This window comes from Petromyzon marinus, chromosome 39 (genome assembly GCF_048934315.1).
Source record: "Petromyzon marinus isolate PM22_M1 ecotype Great Lakes invasive population chromosome 39, UKy_Petmar_22M1.pri1.0, whole genome shotgun sequence".
In the NCBI taxonomy this organism is placed as follows: Eukaryota; Metazoa; Chordata; class Hyperoartia; order Petromyzontiformes; family Petromyzontidae; genus Petromyzon; species Petromyzon marinus.
Window position 1 is genome coordinate 883,350 of NC_133705.1, and position 19,026 is coordinate 902,375.

General features: G+C 46.8%; 1 protein-coding gene across 2 annotated transcripts; it reads right to left on the reverse strand.

Annotated features, from left to right (window-relative positions):
• Positions 1-742: 742 nt before the first annotated feature.
• On the reverse strand, positions 743-17,284 carry LOC142930446 (fructosamine-3-kinase-like). 2 transcript variants are annotated; one of them, XR_012946383.1, is made up of 4 exons: positions 17,120-17,284; positions 6,675-6,766; positions 3,416-3,538; positions 743-2,337 (listed from the first exon to the last, which is right to left on the reverse strand). XR_012946383.1 is itself a non-coding variant. In XM_076072803.1 (3 exons), exons 1-3 carry the CDS (start codon positions 17,195-17,197, stop codon positions 2,176-2,178), a joined length of 363 nt encoding a protein of 120 aa, XP_075928918.1. In that variant the 5' UTR covers positions 17,198-17,275; the 3' UTR covers positions 743-2,175. The 2 variants fall into 2 exon arrangements, 1 of the variants encoding a protein (XP_075928918.1); XM_076072803.1 differs by lacking the exon at positions 6,675-6,766 and having other exon boundaries at positions 17,120-17,275.
• Between the last annotated feature and the right edge of the window lie 1,742 nt (positions 17,285-19,026).

A 19,026-nucleotide genomic window follows, 5' to 3' on the forward strand; every position in this document is an offset into this window, starting at 1 on the left:
AAACTTGCTGCCGACTTCATGCGTTGTATACACCCAGTGCTCAGCCAATTGTTGTGAGCGTCGCTCCTCTGCCCTCTGTTGTTAATGGAGGGAGACTGCACCCAACTGCCAAGTATCATCCTTCGCGAGCCTCTTCAAAATGCTCATCTTGACACCGCTGGAAGCAGTCATCGGCCTTGACCTCACCCCGCTTGCACCAATCGCACAACATCACAGCGTTGACTTTCATCTGTTACTTGTGTAGAGGTGGTCAGATTGTCCAGACATTCGGTTGATACTAATAGGGTTTATTTGCCAGTATTGTAGATTATTTGAATTACATTTGCTTGGGCGTCAGGGTGGTGCAGTGGTCACGCCCGTGCATGGCATCTTCTGAAGGAGTGCCTGGTTTCGCTTTCCTAATTCTGGTCCCTTTCTCTGCAAGGGTTTACTCCCATAGCAAAACAACAACAAACACATACAATGTAACTGGTACTAGCCAAACATCAGGGATTATTTTTGTTATGCTGCCTTGCCCAAAATGGCATTTGGTGATAAAAAAATTTGGCAGGAATTGATGCACTAATGCAATTTGAACTCTTATATATTTTTATTTCATGACTTGCTTAGCGTTCATATTCTTGGTTCTTTCCGTAAAGTCACGTAAATAGAAAACAAGAAAAAATTCAAATTAAATAAAAAAAATTTTTTTAAAATAACAAATAAAAAATAAATTTAAAATAAAAGCAAAAAACCCAGGAAGTTTCAATCGCAACACAAGCGGTCTTTATTTTATTGTTTTTTGTTTTCTATTTACGTGACTTTACCGAAAGAACAAGAATATGAATTCCTGCAGTCACGAAAGTTAAGTCAAAATTTGCTTCGCGTTCCTTTACTTTGCCCTCCCATCTGTTTGTACTGTTGTTTGTTGTTGTAACTTTCTGACTCGCCCCGACTGGACATCTGTGAAAAAAAGAGCTTCATAGCTCATCAGATTCGTCCAGCCTAATTAAAGATTCTGATTCGGACATTAACTGACCCAGTTTTCGCGTGGAGATCACGGCCAGGATGCGGAACAAAGGGACCACCGGTCACACTCACGTGGAATGCCTAGGGCATTGCACAGCATTTAAATGGACTAGTTTCGTGAGATTTAGTGGTGGCTTAGGGAAGGCCTTTATCAAACAATGTATATCATGTATATCATGGCCGATAAGAATTTTTATAGTCATACACCATAGCCCACGATTTCCTGCACCGTTCATTCACTTGAGGAGACTGCGCATGGTGGAGATGGATGACCCTCGGTATCCTGTCCCAAAGTGATTCCAGTGGTTCAGGTAGTGGAAGAGTTGCTAGAGCTTCTGGCTCTTGCCGAAGCCTTGTGACTTTGGGATGAGAGCGTGGTAGGATGAGTGAAGCGTGGAGCTAAAGCTCCTGGAACATCCTGTACCCAAACAACACCAAACATTCAAAATCTTACAATGCTGCTGTTCCAGCACGAACAACATAACAATGAACAACATTTTCACAAATTCAACGTAATGCAGGAAATTGAGTGGCTTGAGGTTAATTTCAATGTCAGAGCACCGAGCCAATGCCATTGAGGTCCTCCGTTCAAAATTCAGTGAGCCATCTATCAACAAACGTTCCTGCGAATTGAGGGCAGGAATGCTGTGGTCTCAACTTGGTCACCAATGGCTGCACAGTAAACATCATGTCAAATGTGTTTTTGTTCACTGAAGCATATCCCAGCTCTGAGGGTTTGAATTCCATTTGACGTGTAATGAATTATCTTCAGCTTGGATTTCTGGTAAAGCACATCAGTGGCAACTTGTCTCTGAACCAGGGGTTCCTTGTTCGACAAACTGTGTTTCTGGAACATTCAAGCATCCTCAAGTGCCGTGGATAAGTAAGAGTTTTATCGTTCCACTATTGTTTTGTGCACCGTATCAGCTTTAACAGGATTTGCCAAAAAAGCCTTAGCAAGGAAGGATGAGTCTTTGTAAGTTAGCAAATAGAGAGGGTGGAGACCTCAGCATGTAGACATCTCAACCACAACTCTACCTGGTCTCTGTTATTTATTTAATGAGCCAGCCCTTGCCACACTGAGGTTATACGAATGAACCTTGCATGCCACAGACAGGGCAGTGAACGGCAGTTGCTGCTATTGTTTTGGTTGTTTGTAGTTTTTTCTTACCCAGCGATGGCAAGCTCGTACTCCGAGTGCCCATAGAAGGAGGCTGGGTCAAAGATGACGGGCCCTTCATTTATCTCTGCAGCGTTCCCAGTCCATAGGTCACCGTGGAGCAGTGCCGGAACCACCTCTACGTCCCGGAAAAAATCCCCCAACCGAAGCTGCACACCACGCAAAAAACAACACCACTTTATTCATGATAACGTTTTTTTCGAGTTAGATCGCATAAATTTACATGCGTCGTACACCCACTCCAATTGCGATTAGGCAATTGCCAGAAGTCAGAACGCTTCTGGCAATTGCTTGATGATGCTGGTTGTAATCACCAGCGAAAGGTCGTACTCGTTTGAAAATGTTCTGCGTTTCCTCTCTAACACACAAGAGTGCCGAGCAATAACATAAATGGCACGTTCTGTTCATGTCAGAAACATTACTAATGGGCTGTGTTGGGTGGATGTGGGTGTACGACGCATTTTCACTTACGCTATCTAAGCCAAAAAAAACTTTATCATGAATAATATTGGTCGCGAAAGCCTGCGTGTGAAACACCACTTTACCTTTAAAGTCACCTCGAAAACCCACTGCGATCAAATGGGTTTCCCATATGGCTGTGCACATGATGAGCTACACTGCTGCATGTATTAACTCTTTCCTGCTCCGAGATGACTGCAAGTTGCGGGGTGCATCCCGTTCACCGCTGAATCTCGTGTACGTCATCGGAACGTAATAGGAAGTAAATATTAATTAACTTTATCGGTACCGAGGATCCCACTTTACCTTTAAAGTCACCTCGAAAACCCACTGCGATCAAATGGGTTTCCCATATGGCTGTGCGCATGATGAGCTACACTGCTGCATGTATTAACTCTTTCCTGCTCCGAGATGACTGCAAGTTGCGGGGTGCATCCCGTTCACCGCTGAATCTCGTGTACGTCATCGGAACGTAATAGGAAGTAAATATTAAATAACTTTATCGCTACCGAGGATCCCACAAGGCCGTGCGGGGAAGGTGTGTAGCACAGTTTGGTACCAGCTATAATAGAGTGCTGTCCTGTCGCTACGGTGCTCTGCGGCGAGTACAATGTCTTTAAAAACAACGGCGCTATGCCTCTCTAAATAAAATTACCGCTGAACCGCTTGCGCGTTCCGAGATTCGGTGGTGAACGAGACCCATCCTGAAATGAGCAGTCGTCTAGGAACAGGAAAGGGTTAAGGGCGAGAGTGAAACAGCTTACGAACCTGAAGTCGAGACCAGAGCTCGCGGGTTTCCCGTTCACCGTAGTCCTTCTCTATCATGTCCAGCTGAAGCTGCAGTCGCTGCCGTGAGAAGAACGTCACCCAGTCCTCCTGCCACTCATTCAGCTGGTGGCATTAATATAGTTTTATTACGGACATTTAGAAACATAAGCAAATAATACCTACTTTATTTGGCCAATCCTTGACCTAAAACAGTGATATTCACTCATTTTCGGAGGGGGGCCACTTTCGCGAATAAGACATTATCAGTGAAAGAGCCATCTCACATTTGAAACCATTGGGGGGTTTGACAGCATGATGGGGTGTTTTCACTTGTGTGTTGTCGGGGACTGCACGTCAGGGGTCGCAGTAAAAAGAACACCAGGGACTGCCACCGGCCCGCGGGCCTTGCAATGAAGAACACGGACTTAAGATGTCACCCAAAAACGTTGAATTTTACGTACAAATGGCTGGGTAATTCTTAAGACATAATTCGACACTCATGTTATGTACCGATTATCATGCTGTAGTCTTTGAACATCTCATTTTAGCCACCAATTGATATCCTCATAAAAAATTACAACAGCATTGATCCTAACGATAGGTTCTGCGCTTAATTCCAGCACCTCCGTTTAGCACGGTTGGCTATGTACGGTGGAAAGGAAGTTCAACATACATTCATACAAGTCTGTCAAACCCGGCTGAGTGTAATTGGTAATTAGCGAAAACATAACTGATTATGTGAACACTGGTTATGCGAGATCGATCTCTGCGGGAACTTGAGTGACATCTGGTGATGTCAGTTGTAACTGTGTGCCCTGTTATCAATGGTACAACTGTGTGCAATGGAAGAAAATATATGCATTTTTTAATCAAATATATTGTTTTATAAATTTGTGTACTTATGCAAGATAAAATGTACGTCAATCTAGTTCTTCTTAAAATGTAACCTTAAACCAATGTTACCATCATCAGTGGTTAATAGACTATTACACAAAGGACTCTCATATTTCTACGATGTAATACTAATTAGACTGACATCTGAACAACAGCTGATTTCACCGCTCCATGATAAAACTAATTTAATCAAGTAAACATTATTGCCGCTCCTATAAAACTTTGGTCACCCAGGCTGTCCTTCAACAAAAGGGTATATTAAATCTATAATATGCTTTTTTCTGGGTTAGATCGCATAAAAATAAATGAGCCGTTAAACCTACCACCACCTAACAGCCAATTAGTAAGGTTGTCACGTAAACGGAACATGCCAATAAGCTACTAGTACAGCAAACTGAAGTGTTGGAGAGAAAATCCACAACATTTACAATCTGAGTATGACGTTTCGCCAGTATTTACAACTATCATCATTAGGTGGACAGCCAAATTCGTAGAGAAATCCTCCTGTTTCATTCCTTGGAGGGATAGATGTAATGACGTCACTTGTGAGCCCTTCACGAATTGGAATGTTCTGTTTATGTGACAAACCTTACGAATTGGCTGTGTCGGTGGCGGGTATAACGACAAATTTATATTTCAACGATCCAACCAAAAAAAACCGATATTATGGATATTGGCCGCGAAAGCCTACGTGTTAAACGAGTATATTAAAATTTAAATGGGCTACAACCAGTTTCATGACTTTAAAGCGGAGATCACATGTGGGATGTAACCACAGCATATAGCCGTATGAAACCCACATACTCTACATCCTCCTGCCCAGGGTCCATACCTGTTGGGAGAAATTCAAGACTGAAATTTGTATCAAAATCTGTAAAGCACATGAGAACCTTAATTTAGCAGTCTCAAACTGACTGGGACCCTGTCGTGACGGAGCAGCTGAACATTGCACAAAATCATCAACGCATATACAGATATATACCAAGGGTGACCAACTTTCCTGACCCTACCAGCAGCATACCATAATCTTCAGATGGCCGCGGGAGCCACAAGAGATAAAGATTAGCCATACAGAAGTTGACTCGTGTTGACTGGCTGTGGAATTTTGAGTTTAGAAATCTCAGTGCCCTGGGAGTACTCATGGCCTGGCTCCGATACCAGATTGTTCTCACTTCATATAAAGTTAAATTGAAGAGTTACAAATTAGCAGCGCCTCTGCAGAGCCACACTTGAACTGCCCAGGAGCCACATGCAGATGCCGAGCGATGGTCTGGCCAACCATGGTATTTTCTGTACATTATAGACTTGGAAATCTAGCGTATATAAAAAAATTAGCTGGAAACATTTATTTTAGAATTTACTCTATTGCCCTTTAATGAATGAATAGTAAAACTACATGAACTCTCTCCTAAAGCCTTCTTTTGGCTAGCAGACCTTGACATTTATCTCCTGAACATATTGAGATTATATTCTTGGTTCTTTCGGCAAAGTCACGTAGAAGGGAAATAATACAAATAAAACATAATATAATAAAATTCTCACGACATTTCGGCCACAACGCAAGCAGCCGTCCTCAGGTGAAGAAACAGAGCTGTCGGAAAGACAGCGTCTTAATGAACACTGCCCAGTGTTCACTGCCCAATGAACACTGCCCAGTGTTCACTGCCCAGTGTTCATTAAGACGCTGTCTTTCCGACAGCTCTGTTTCTTCATCTGAGGACGTCTGCTTGCGTTGTGGCCGAAACTTCGTGAAAATTTTATTATATAATGTTTTATTTGTATTATTTTATTATTTCCCTTCCACGTGACTTTACCGAAAGAACCAAGAATATGAATCCCTGCAGACATGAAAGCTTTAAATCGAAAAATATTGCGATTAGCAAAAATATAAAGGGACGCAATGTTGAATGCTCTAAGTCTCCTTTGCAGAAGAGTTTGCCCTGATGGACTTAAATACAGATACTTTTAATAGCCATAATTCATATATTACCCAACATAATTCATATTCTGAAAAGTACATTGCACACACATGAACAATACAGTTCCCTTCATCACAAAGATGGCTAAAACAAAGAGATGAATGTGATTAGGTGTGGAAAATCATGACCGCTGGCTGGCTGGTTGTGTTCATGTATGAAATAATGACAGCATGTGTCTATCTCATTCACCAGCTCAATCGCTTGATTTTTACGATTAATAAACAGCTGTATGAAATGTGTGTTTGTTTACACATATTCATTAGATCCGATTAGCATGCCTACTCTCAGTGCGAAGGAATGTCAACATAATACATAGTTGACATGATGCTAGGGTTGGATCAGTGGGCCTAGTTTTACACATGTTTTACATTTTCATGATTCAATACCGATAGTTTTCTCTTCCTTGTGAAGCCTCTCTCCAATCTTCCTGTTGTGAAGGTGCATTTCAGCCAGATGCTGCCCCAACAAGCCTGAGCCCCTGTCAGAGTGTACAACACAATAGACCTGTCAAAGAAAACATTAACTTTATCATGACAACAAACCCCAAGTAATAATTCATATGCAAACTAAACTACATCATATTTGTCCAGGTGGTCTGTGGCCGAGAACCTCGCTGGAAAATACGAATATATCAGTTCACATTCTGGTTTGGGTGACTCAAAACAATATTCTTCTGGGGTTTATACAATGTGTGTTACTTCCTGGGAAGTCAATCCTATGTAGACTATAAATGAAACCATTTTTTATTTTACAAGAGCTATTTTTCAGAACCGACCTGGCCACAAATGATAGCCTAACGAAGTGGCTTATCACATGGAAATTTATAGCAGCCAAATGCTCAAAATACTCATGTTTCTAAATGTGCAGGGAAAAACTGGAGAAACTGGAGAAAAACCTGCACGACCACGGGGAAAACATGCAAACTTCAAATATACAGCAGGCGTCAAGGTCGGGATCGAACCTACGAAGTTCAATATACCAGGCGAGGTAGTTAACATCTCCTAGCCACCATGGCGCCCCATTCTCTGACTTATCCACCCACCCACCCACTCGTAAAGCCACCCACCCACTCACTCACCCTGCCACGTACTGAATCTCTAAACCAACAACTCAACCACCCACCCACTCACTCACCCTGCCACGTACTGAATCTCTAAACCAACAACTCAACCACCCACCCACTCATCCAACCTCTCACTTACTAAACCAGCCACTCACCAACCCACCGACCCACTCATCCACCTATTCACTTAAAATAGTTCAACTACAATTGAATTATTTTAAATTCACCAGGTAAGGCCCACTGAGCTATACAGATCCTTGTCGGAAACGACGTGGCAAACAAATGATAGCTCAAAGAAGTGGCTTATCACGTGGACATTTATAGCAGCCAAAGCCTCTAAATGTATATTTCTAAATATGCATGAAAAACTCGGAGGTCCCAGAGAAAAATCCATGCAACCACAGGGAGAACATGCAAACTCCAAATATACAGGCGTCACGATCGGGATCGAACCCACGATGTCCTATACAAATGGCGAGGGAGTTAACATTCCGCTACCCTGGCGCTCCACTCTGACTCAGCCTCCCACCCACCCACTCAAACACCCAGCCAAGCACTCATGAACCCAATCACCCTGGCACCCACTCAATCGCGAAACCCACTCACTCATCAACACACCCAGCCACTCACTTAAGCACTTACCTACGAACCCACCTGCATACCCCCCACTCACTAACTCAACGACCCACTTCACTCAACACTCCACTAACCCACCCACTCACCTATTCACGCCCCAAATCACACACTGACCCATCCACCCACTTAATCTATAACTCACGCACTCACCCACCCACATGCTCACCAGCCACTTATCTACTCACCCACCCACTCATCCTGCCACCTACTCAACCTCTAACCCACCCACGCACCGAACTACCCACCTACCCAATCACCCATCCAATAAACTACAACTAAACTATTTTGTCATTTACCAGGTAAGCCCCACAGAGCTATATAAACCATTTTAGAAGTGATCTGGTTACAACTGATACGTGAACGAAGTGGCTGATCACGCTGACATTCATTGCAGCCAAATCTTCTAAACAAATGTTGACTCTAAATGCGGAGGGATAAATCTGGAGGACCGGGAGAAAGATCCACGAGGACACAGGCAAAAACATTAAAACTCATAATATACAGGCAGCAGGGTCAGAATCGAATACACGATTTCCTGTATACTCAGTGAGGTAGTTAATATCTCACCATAGTGGCACCCCACTCTCTGACCCACTCACCCAATTACACACTAACTCACCCACTCAACCTCCCACATTAACTTACCCACCCACCAGTCACTCCCCCATTCACCCAACCACCCCCTCACTCACCCAACCACGCACCAACTCACCTACCCACTAACTCACCCACCCATCTTCTCCCGCACTCAGCCAGCCACCCGCTCAATCACGTGCCGACTAACTTACTCACACACTCACCGACCAATACACCCATTCACCCACTCACTTACCCACCCACAATCTCACTACCCAAGCCAACCACCCAGCCCCTCACTCACCCACTTATTCAATCACTCACTACCCCACACACTCACCCAACCACTTGCTCACCTACCCATACGCTAACCCAACCACTCACTCACCGACTCACCCACCCACTAACTCATCAAAATTAATTCTCAACCACTCACCCAACCACCCACGCAATCTCATACCCACTAACTCACTCACCTACCCATTTATGCACTCACGCACCCACTTACTCACTCACTCACCCACCCACACAGTCAATCACTCACCTACATACCTACCCACTAATACTCACCCACTCATCCAACAACGAACTCACCAACCCACCCGTCGACTCACTCACTCAGGTACTAACCCACTCAACTTCTAACCCACACACTAACCACCTAACCACCTACCCACACACTCACTCACTCACCCACACACTCACTCACTCATCCACCCACCCAAACATCCACTCACCCACCCACTAATTCACCCACCCACTCACTCCCTCATCCATCCACTCACCTACTCGCCCATCCACTCACTTACTCAATGAGCCACTCACCTTCTCACCCAGTACTTACACATCAACTGACCCTGCCACCCACTCAATTTCTAACCCACCCACTAACCCAACCAGCTGCCCACTCCCTCAGCCACTCACCTACTTACCCACCCCACTTCCACATCCACTTACTCTGCAAATCCACTCAATTTCTAATCCCCCACTCACCCAACCACCCGCCCACTCATCTACTCACCCATTACCACGGAATTATTCACCCACCCATCAGTCAACCACCCAATAATTCAACCACTCACAAACTAAATCACCTATTAATTAAACCACCCACTACCTCAACCACCCAATAACTTAACCACCGAGCCACTCACCCACTCAGCAAGCCACCCACTACTATATCTCTAACCCAATATCTCACTCACCCACCGCCCACTCACCTACACACGTATGCACTCACTCACACACCGCTCACTCACCTACACACTAAATTATGTTTATTTTACCAGGTGAGGCCCAATGAGCTACATAGCTCGTTTTCAAAACAACCTTCACCACAAATAAACCGACCATTAAAATTATAGACTGATCATTTCTTTGTCAGTGGGCAAACGTACAAAATCAGCAGAGGATCAAATACTTTTTTCCCTCACTGTACATTGCGGGGGTCACAAAAATATCTCCAAAATCCTGAATAAACACAAGATCCAGGTCCGATTCAACACAGTACAAAAAATCCGTGATCTGGTTCCATCTGTAAAGGATGTGGTTCCAGACATACAGTACCCGGGCGTTTACAAACTAAAGTGCCTCTGTGGTAGCAGCTACATTGAAGAAACCATACGACATATATGGGACCCCATCCGCGAACATAAAGCAGACTTGAAACACGGTAGGACGAACTCCTCTGCCGTGGCAGATCACTGTTATAATTCAGTGGGCTCACATGACATTGACTTCTCCAAGACAGAGGTTCTTTGCAAGCCAACCGGCTACCATGAGAGATTCGTTCATGAGGCCATCCACATATACAAGCACAGAGACAATTTCAACCGAGAAGATGGATTCTGGCTTAGTAACCATTGGAAAGATGTTTTAAACCATTTCGGTTCTTAATTGATTGTATTTTATGGTGATTTTCAGACCACAGCCCTTTCGCTGGCACTGCCTCTTAATACTTCTCACACCACGGTCAATGGTATGGTTTACAACATGTAGTATAATAATTAATAGTATAACATTGTAATGTTTAACATAACTCATAAGGCAATATATAGCATCGTAATTGCATAATGAATATACATCAGTGTGGTATATAGTTGGGTTCATAGAATAAGACAGTGTAATATCACAAGTCTAATAGTTTATAATCTAAAGTATAGGGTAGTGTAAAGTAACGCATTGTATAATTCAAAAGTGGAATTTGTCTATGATATGATGTTATACCATGTAGTTTAGATTGGAAGGTATAATATTGTATTATATAGTAGTCCAGTTTACAGCATAGTCATAAGGCAACTCAGGACACAACAGCGCACCTTGGCTGTTGCACTTGCCCCTTTTCTTGTTTCCTCTCTGCCTGTGTTCCCAGCCCCCTCCCTCCTCCTCTCCGGAGGTGATGCAGATAACATGCAAATTCATATTTTAACTCCGCCCACACAGCTTAATAGACGCGGTCCTTGCATGTCAGCGTTCATTCAAGCTCTGTCTTCCGGACAGACCTGTCTCTTCACTTGAAGAAGGCCACTTGTGTTGTGGCCAAAACGTCGTGAGAATTTGATTGTCTTATTTTATTTTATTATTTTATTCCCATTCTACGTGACTTTACCGAAAGAACCAAGAAGATGAATCCTTGCAGTCATGAAAGCTTTAAACTGAAATTTACTTTTTATTTCACCAGGCAAGGCCCATTAAGCTATATAGATCCTTTTCAGAATAGACCTGGCTACAAATGATAGATATACGAGTGGCTTATCACAGATACATTTATTGCAGCCAAATCCTCTAAACGCGTGTTGCTTCTAAATGCAGAGGGAAAAACCTGAGGTTCTAGAACAAAATCCAGGCGACCACGGGTGAGAACTTGCAAACTCCAAATATACAGGCGACAGGGTCGGGATCGAATCTACCACCTCCTGTATACTAGGCAAAATAGTGAACATCTCACCACCTTGGCGCCTCACTCTCTGACTCAACCATCCACTCACTTACACGCTAACTTACCCACTCAACTTCCCATGTTAAATTACCCACCCAGCCGTCACTCACCCATTCACTCACTCACCCAACCCGTCACTCACCCCTCCGCTTACCCACCCACTCACTCATTAACGTGCCCACCTATCTTCCCAACCACTCACCCAGCATCCCACTCAATCTCATACCAAACTAATCTACACACACCCACTCACTTATGCACTCGCCCAACCACCCACTTACTCCCTCATGCACTCACCAACCCACCCACCCATCTGCTCACTCACACACCCACCCCATCAATCACCCACCCACTAACACCCACACACTCACCTACTCACCCACTCACCGACCCAGCACTCACTCACCGAGCCACTCAATTGCTAACCCACCCACTTACCCACCCGCCTGCCCACTCACCCACCCACCTGCCCACTCACTCACCCAGTCACTAACGCACTCACTCAATGTATAACCCACCCACTACCCACCTAACCTCCCTCCCACACACTCATTCACCCAACCACATACCCACCCACACTCACCCATACACTCACCTACTCGCCCAGCTGCTCAATAATTTACCGAGCCACTCACCTAATTACCCAGCCACGCACCTACTCACTCACCCACTTACACATCCACTCACCCTGCCACCCACTCCATTTCTAACCCACACACTCACCCAACCACCTCCCACTCCCTCAGCCACTCACCGACTCACCAAATCACCCACTACCCAAATAACTAATCATCCACCCACCCATCACTCAACCAAACAATAATAAAGCCACCCAATAATTAAACCACCCATTAACTCAACCACCCACTAACTCAACCAGGTTTATTTTACCAGGTCAGGCCCACCGAGCTATAAATATCGTTTTCAGAAGCACCATCGCCAAAAATTATAGCTCAAAAAAGTGGCTTATCATGTATACATTTATAGCAACCAACTCCTCTAAATACATGTTTCTAAATGTGGAGGGAAATATACAGGCATTAGGGTCAGGATCGAACCCACAACCTTCTGTATACGAGGCGAGGTAGTTAACATATCGCCACTGTGGCCCCCCACTATATGACTCTCCCACCCACTAACCCACACAGTCACCCACTCACTTAAACATCCACCGTCACATGCATCCAGGCACTGACTCACCCAGCCACTCAGTACCCATAAACCCACCCAGGCACTCACCCATGCACTTGCCCACTCATCCACCCACCCAATGATCCACACACTAAACTAAATTTTGAATATTTTCTTTATATTTTACCAGGTCAGGCCCACAGCAAAATAGATATTTTTCAGAAGCCACGTGACGACAAATAACAGTTCAATGAAGTGGCTTTTCACGTAGAACGTTATAGCAGTCACATTCTATAAATGCATGTTTCTAAATACGGAGGGACAACCCGGAGAACCCGGAGAAAATTCCACCTGACCATGGGGAGAAGATGCAAACTCCAAATGTATACAGGCTTTAGGGTTGGGGGGAACCTACGAACTCCAATATACCGGGCGAGGGAGTTAACATCTCGCCACTGTGGCGCCTCATTATCTGACTCACCCACCAACTCAACTACTAAAGCCACCCACACACTCACTCACCCACTCACAAACCCACTCACTCACTAACCCACTGACTCATCAACACACCAAGCCACTCACTCAAGAACTTACCTATGCACCCACCTACACACCCACTCACTCTAAATATACAGACATCAGGGTCGGGATCGAACCCATGACCTAGTTTATAAAAGACGAGGCAGTTAACAACTCGCCACCATGGCACTCCACTCTCTGGCTCAGCCACCTACTCACCCACCCACTCACAAACCCACCCACTGGATCTCAAACACACTCACTCACTCACCAATTTACCCACCCACTCACCCTGACACCCACTCAATCTCCAACTGACCCACCCATGCACTCAAAATCCCACCTACCCACTCAACCATCCAATAAACTGAAACTAAACAATTTTTTTTATTTTACCAGGTAAGGCCCACAGAGGTATATCAAGTGACCTGGTTACAAATAATAGGTCGACGAAGTGGCTTATCACGTAAACATTTATTGCATTCAAATGCTTTAAACGCATGTTGATTTGAAATGCAGAGGGAAAACCCGGCTATTCTAATGCACACAATGGACCGGAAGGACAAGCGCAAAGGGTTCGCATAATGCGCATGCATAATGTACGTTGACTCATTAATCTCCCCCCCCCTCCCCACTTTGCATCAAGAGCGCCAAAGTGTGGTCACCACATCTATGCCTCTTTATAAAGAACGAAACAGACTAACTTCTCCACAAATCTGGCTGTCGCCTGATGAACCTAGTTGTAATTACTGGCGAAAAGTTGTACTCAGATTGTAAATGTTGTGGCTTGACTCTCCAACACAACGGTGTGCTGTACTAGTTACAGATTGGAATGTTCTGATTACGTGACAACCCTTACTAGTTGTCTGTGTCGGGTGGTGGTGGGTTTTAATGACACATTTATATATTTACGCGATCTAACCCAAAAAAAAACCTCTATTATGGATAATATTGGTCGCGAAAGCCTACGTGTAAAACAAACCCCAAGGAATCAAAAAAATCGACGCGACCACGGAAGAAGATGAAAACTCCAAATATACAGGCTTCAGGGTCGGGATCGAATTGATTACATCTTGTATTCTGGGCGAGGGAGTTAACATCTCGCGACTGCGGCGCCTCATTATCTGACTCACCCACCCGCTCAACTACTAAAGCCACCCACACACTCACTCACCCACTCACAAACCCACTCACCCTGCCACCCACCCACTCATACAAATCGGGCATCAATACCGTTCGTTTGAATGATCTGTGAAACGCAGAATATTGCAGATAAAATCGGACATTTTGAGCTTGCTGCCGGATCGATTGAGTGGAATCAATACAATTAGTCTCGATTCACGATCAACAAAGACCATATATAGGAAAATCTCTGATCGGTGATTTTGATTGCATCATATTGCAGCACCCCTTTGATGATGTTATAAAGCACTTGCCCCAACAGTCTGTTAAAGGCTACACGGGGGATCTTTGTGTGCGAGTAGCTCACAGATCCTTGAGAGATCTGGACACTGTCCGATCATCAGCGAGCTCCTCCGGCAGGCAAGACTGAGTTGGCTGTTGTCTGTGCATTAAGAGGTGTTAAATATCCCATGCAGAGGAGTCTGCTTACAGGACAGATAAAAGGTTCTTCACGTACCGTGCCCCGTGTCACCTGAACGTTAAATGGGGCCCCGGTAATTGAGTGTCCACCGCTGAATCATCTTTCACCATCACCACTCGTCCATGAAGGCCAATGCGACGAGGCCATAGATAGACGGCGCGTTATAACGGAGGGGGGGGGGACCAGGAGAAACGTCGTACTACGTGACATCACAACACCCTGCACACAACCGTAGTGGCAGATTAGGGTGCGCATCGTTAACGAATATGTGGTTTAAGTGGTTGAGAGTAGATGGGCGGGCACGCCATGGGCTGGAGTGGAGGTGGACTGATGCGGTACGGGAGAATGTGGAGCTGAGTGGGCTTTGCCGACGACTGGTACCAGCGGTGTCGGGATCGGCCTCTGCAAGGGAGGCTCGTGAAGGACGCTTCTACTGGGCAGTTGGAGACAGTCGCCCTCCACCAACAACAGAGGAGTGACGCTCACAACAACGCGCGGAACACCGGATGATGAATATGCAGCAATTTGGCACAGTACAGGGAACAGGTGGTGCATCTGCCAGTCATCTCAGTCAGCCAACCCATGGCACCTGGGTCTGTTCCAGGACCTCCGGTCAGCGAGCCTTCGACACTTCACGTGGCTTCAAAGTGCACCTGGCCTGGCACAGGCGCCGTGGTGACGTCACTGTCACTTATTGGCGAATGGCAACGGTCGATAAGGCGGCGGTGGTTGTGAGAAATGCCATATTGGGGGGGGGGGGGGGGGCGCCAAACCTGACCAGCTGTAAACCTCACGTCGCCTCGCAGCCACACAGTGGCAACAGGGAGTTCTGGATGGGTGCAAGGGGTTGGTAATCCCCCTCCACCTTCAACTAAATAACCACACACGCGAGCCCTTGGGTCTCTCTGTGAGTCGATGGATCTGTGTGTGGTGAGTCTATGGGTTTCTGTGAGAGTCCGTGGGTCTCTGTGTGGTGAGTTTATGTGTCTCTGTTTTATGAGTCTATAGGGCTCTGTGCGAGTCTGTTTGATTCGGTGGTTCTCTGTGTGATGAGTCTATGCGTTTTTGTATGACTCTATGGGTCTCTATGTGGTGATTCTATGGGTCTGTTTGGTGAGTCTATGGGTCTCTGTGGTGAGTCTATGGGTCTCTGTGTGAGTATGGGTACGATTGAGTCTATGGGTATCTGTCTGGTGAGTCTATGTCTCTGTTTGGTGAGTCTATAGGGCTCTGTGAGAGTCTGTGGATCTGTTTGAGTCTGTGGTTCTCTGTCTGATGAGTCTATGGTTCTCTGTGCAAGTCTGAGGGTATGTGCGTGGTGAGTGTATAGGTCTATGTGTGATGACTCTATGGGTCTCTAAGTGATGGATATCTGTGGTGCACATTTCCTGGCACAAGCGCCGTGGTGTCGTCACCACCACTAAGTGGAGAATGCTCCTACCCCTGCTCCTGCTTGTTTTTGTGCTCGGGAAGGAGAGAGAAAACTAGACTAAGGTCCACTGAGCTAAACATCTCTTCTTCAGGAGCGACTTGGCACCAATGATAGCTCAACGAAGTGGCTCATCATCACAGTCACTAAAGTTTTAAGTCAAAACTTTAAACGAATGTTTCTAAATGTGGAGGGAAAAACCGGAGGACCCGGAGAAAAAGTCCACACGACCACGGGGAGAGACAGAGACACGCAAACTCCAAATATACAGCAGGCATCAGGGTCGGGGTCGAACCCACAACCTCCTGTACACCAGGCGAGGTAGTTAGGGGGGAAAGCAGAGACAGCGAGAGGGAGGAGAATTAGTCAAACTCACACTCAGTATTACTAACTAACCATGATACACTCACCATGATACTTACCATCATACTCACGCATTCACCATCATACTCACACACAAGCCCACACACATCAACAGTCGCCATTCACCACTACGTGGCGGTGATGTTCCCACAATAACTCAGGTGCCAAGGTTTGACGGCTGTGCCAGGCTAAGTTCAGGAGGAGGTCACGGGCCAGACTCAGGTGCCATGGGTTGACTGCTCTGCCTGGCTAGGTACAAGAGGAGGGCTAGACCCTGGTGCTATAGGTTAACTCGTGTGCCACCACCTGCACAACCACCACAATAACAAACACACAACAATAACCACGACCAACAACTGTAACCACAACTATAATTTAACCACAACTATAATTCCCATCAGCCACACGGCCCTCTGGGAGTGCCTCTCAACAGCAGCAGCAGGGCCGAGCTCTGCTTGAAGCAGCGCCGTGAACTCAGCAGAACGTGACGGCTGTGGGCCAGGCGCCTCCTCTGTCTCCCCCCACCGCCGCCGACGCCACTGCTGATGTGGACACACCGCGCGAGGTTCTCACCTTCAGGCTGAGTCGACGTAGAGGAGGCCCAGCGAGCCGCCGCTTCAGAAGCTTTCGCGAGCCACTGACGGTGGCCATGAGCGGGAATCCAAATCAGCCGCTCGCCACCCACAATCCACAGCGCGCACCGCCTCCACTCGGCCCCGGCCTAAGCGGAAGTAGCAGCGGGGGAGGGGGGCGGGGCATATGGGGGCGGGTCACGAGGGGGAGGGCAGGGGGGGCAAGGGGGGGGCATAGAGGGGGTTCGTTAGGTGGAGAAAAAGGGGGGGCATGGGGGGTTGTGAGGGGGCATGGGGGGTTGCGAATGTGGAGGGGCGGGGGGGGGAAGGGGGGTCACGAGGAGGGGCAGGGGGGGCAGGGGGGTAGTGAGGGGGAGGGAAATGGCGGACCATGGGGCGTGGTCGCGAGGGGGGGGGGCAGGGGGGGAGGAGCTCAGGTGTGAGGGGGAGGAGCTCATGGCTCTGACGTCACGGGGGGCGTGGTTACCTTGGACCACCCCCGCGTCTCGCGCCACGTGCTTCCCACTGGCAGTTTGGCCGTTAGAGAGACGCGGACCGACCCCAGAGCAGGAGTGGAACCGAGCTGTGGGTGAGTGGTGGCGGTGGTGGTGTGAGTCTCTCTGTGCGAGTCTGTGTGTGTGTGAGGCTATCTATATGAGTCTGTGTGTGTGTGACTCTCTGTGTGTGTGTGAGTCTCTCTGTGTGAGTCTGTGTGAGTCTCTGTGTGTGTGACTCTCTGTATGTGTGTGAGTCTCTGTGTGAGTCTGTGTGTGTGTGTGTGAGACTCTCTGTGTGTGTGTGACTCTCTGTGTGAGTCTCTGTGTGTGTGTGTGACTCTCTGTATGTGTGAGTCTCTGTGTGTGTGTGAGTCTCTGTGTCTGTGTGTGTGTGTGAGTCTCTGTGTGAGTCTGTGTGTGTGTGTGTGAGTCTCTGTGTGAGTCTCTCTGTGTGTGTGTGAGTCTCTGTGTGAGTCTGTGTGTGTGTGTGAGTCTGTGTGAGTCTGTGTGTGTGTGAGGCTATCTATATGAGTCTGTGTGTGTGTGACTCTCTGTGTGTGTGTGAGTCTCTCTGTGTGAGTCTGTGTGAGTCTCTGTGTGTGTGACTCTCTGTATGTGTGTGAGTCTCTGTGTGAGTCTGTGTGTGTGTGTGTGAGACTCTCTGTGTGTGTGTGACTCTCTGTGTGAGTCTCTGTGTGTGTGTGACTCTCTGTATGTGTAAGTCTGTGTGTGTGTGACTCTCTGTATGTGAGTCTCTGTGTGTGAGTCTCTGTGTGAGTCTCTCTGTGTGTGTGAGTCTCTGTGTGAGTCTCTGTATCTGTGTGTGTGTGTGAGTCTCTGTGTGAGTCTCTGTGTGTGTGTGAGACTCTCTGTGTGAGTCTCTCTGTGTGTGTGAGTCTCTGTGTGAGTCTGTGTGTGTGTGGAACGATCGTAGAGCTGACAGCGCGCCGCGCTATGAACCCGGCGACCCCGAGTTGGATTCCCTCTAAAGGCCAACAGCAGTAACGATTATCTGAACCGGTGCTGGGCCTCCCCTAGGTTGACTCAACCTCGAATGAGTACCTGGTGTGGTGTGTAAAGATCGCAACTGGGGAGACAAAGGCGGCCGGGCGTGGTGCTGGCAATCCAACCCCCTCGTGTGTCGTGCCGGCCTTCATACGTACTGCTGGCTAACAGCACTTGCCCCTACAGCCTGTTAAGTCTCTACGGGGATCTTTGTCTTTGGTGTCCCATACTGGCAGGGGGAGGAGTGGTGGTGTTAATGTTGGTGGTATTAGTGGTGGGGGTGCTCGTGATGGTGGTGGTGTTAGTTGTGTTAGTGATGGTGGTGTTAGTGATTGTGGTTGTTAGTAGTGGTGATAGTGGTGGTGTTACTGGTGTTAGTGATGGTGGTGTTGGTGTTGGTGGTATT

Excerpts from the sequence above, each read along its gene's own strand:
- LOC142930446 (XM_076072803.1), bottom strand. The coding sequence starts at position 17,197 with ATGGCCACCGTCAGTGGCTCGCGAAAGCTTCTGAAGCGGCGGCTCGCT. Across the intron at positions 3,539-17,119 it reads TACGTCGACTCAGCCTGAAG|CTGAATGAGTGGCAGGAGGA; the intron begins GTGAGAACCTCG and ends TAATGCCACCAG. Across the intron at positions 2,338-3,415 it reads AGCTCTGGTCTCGACTTCAG|CTTCGGTTGGGGGATTTTTT; the intron begins GTTCGTAAGCTG and ends CGTGGTGTGCAG.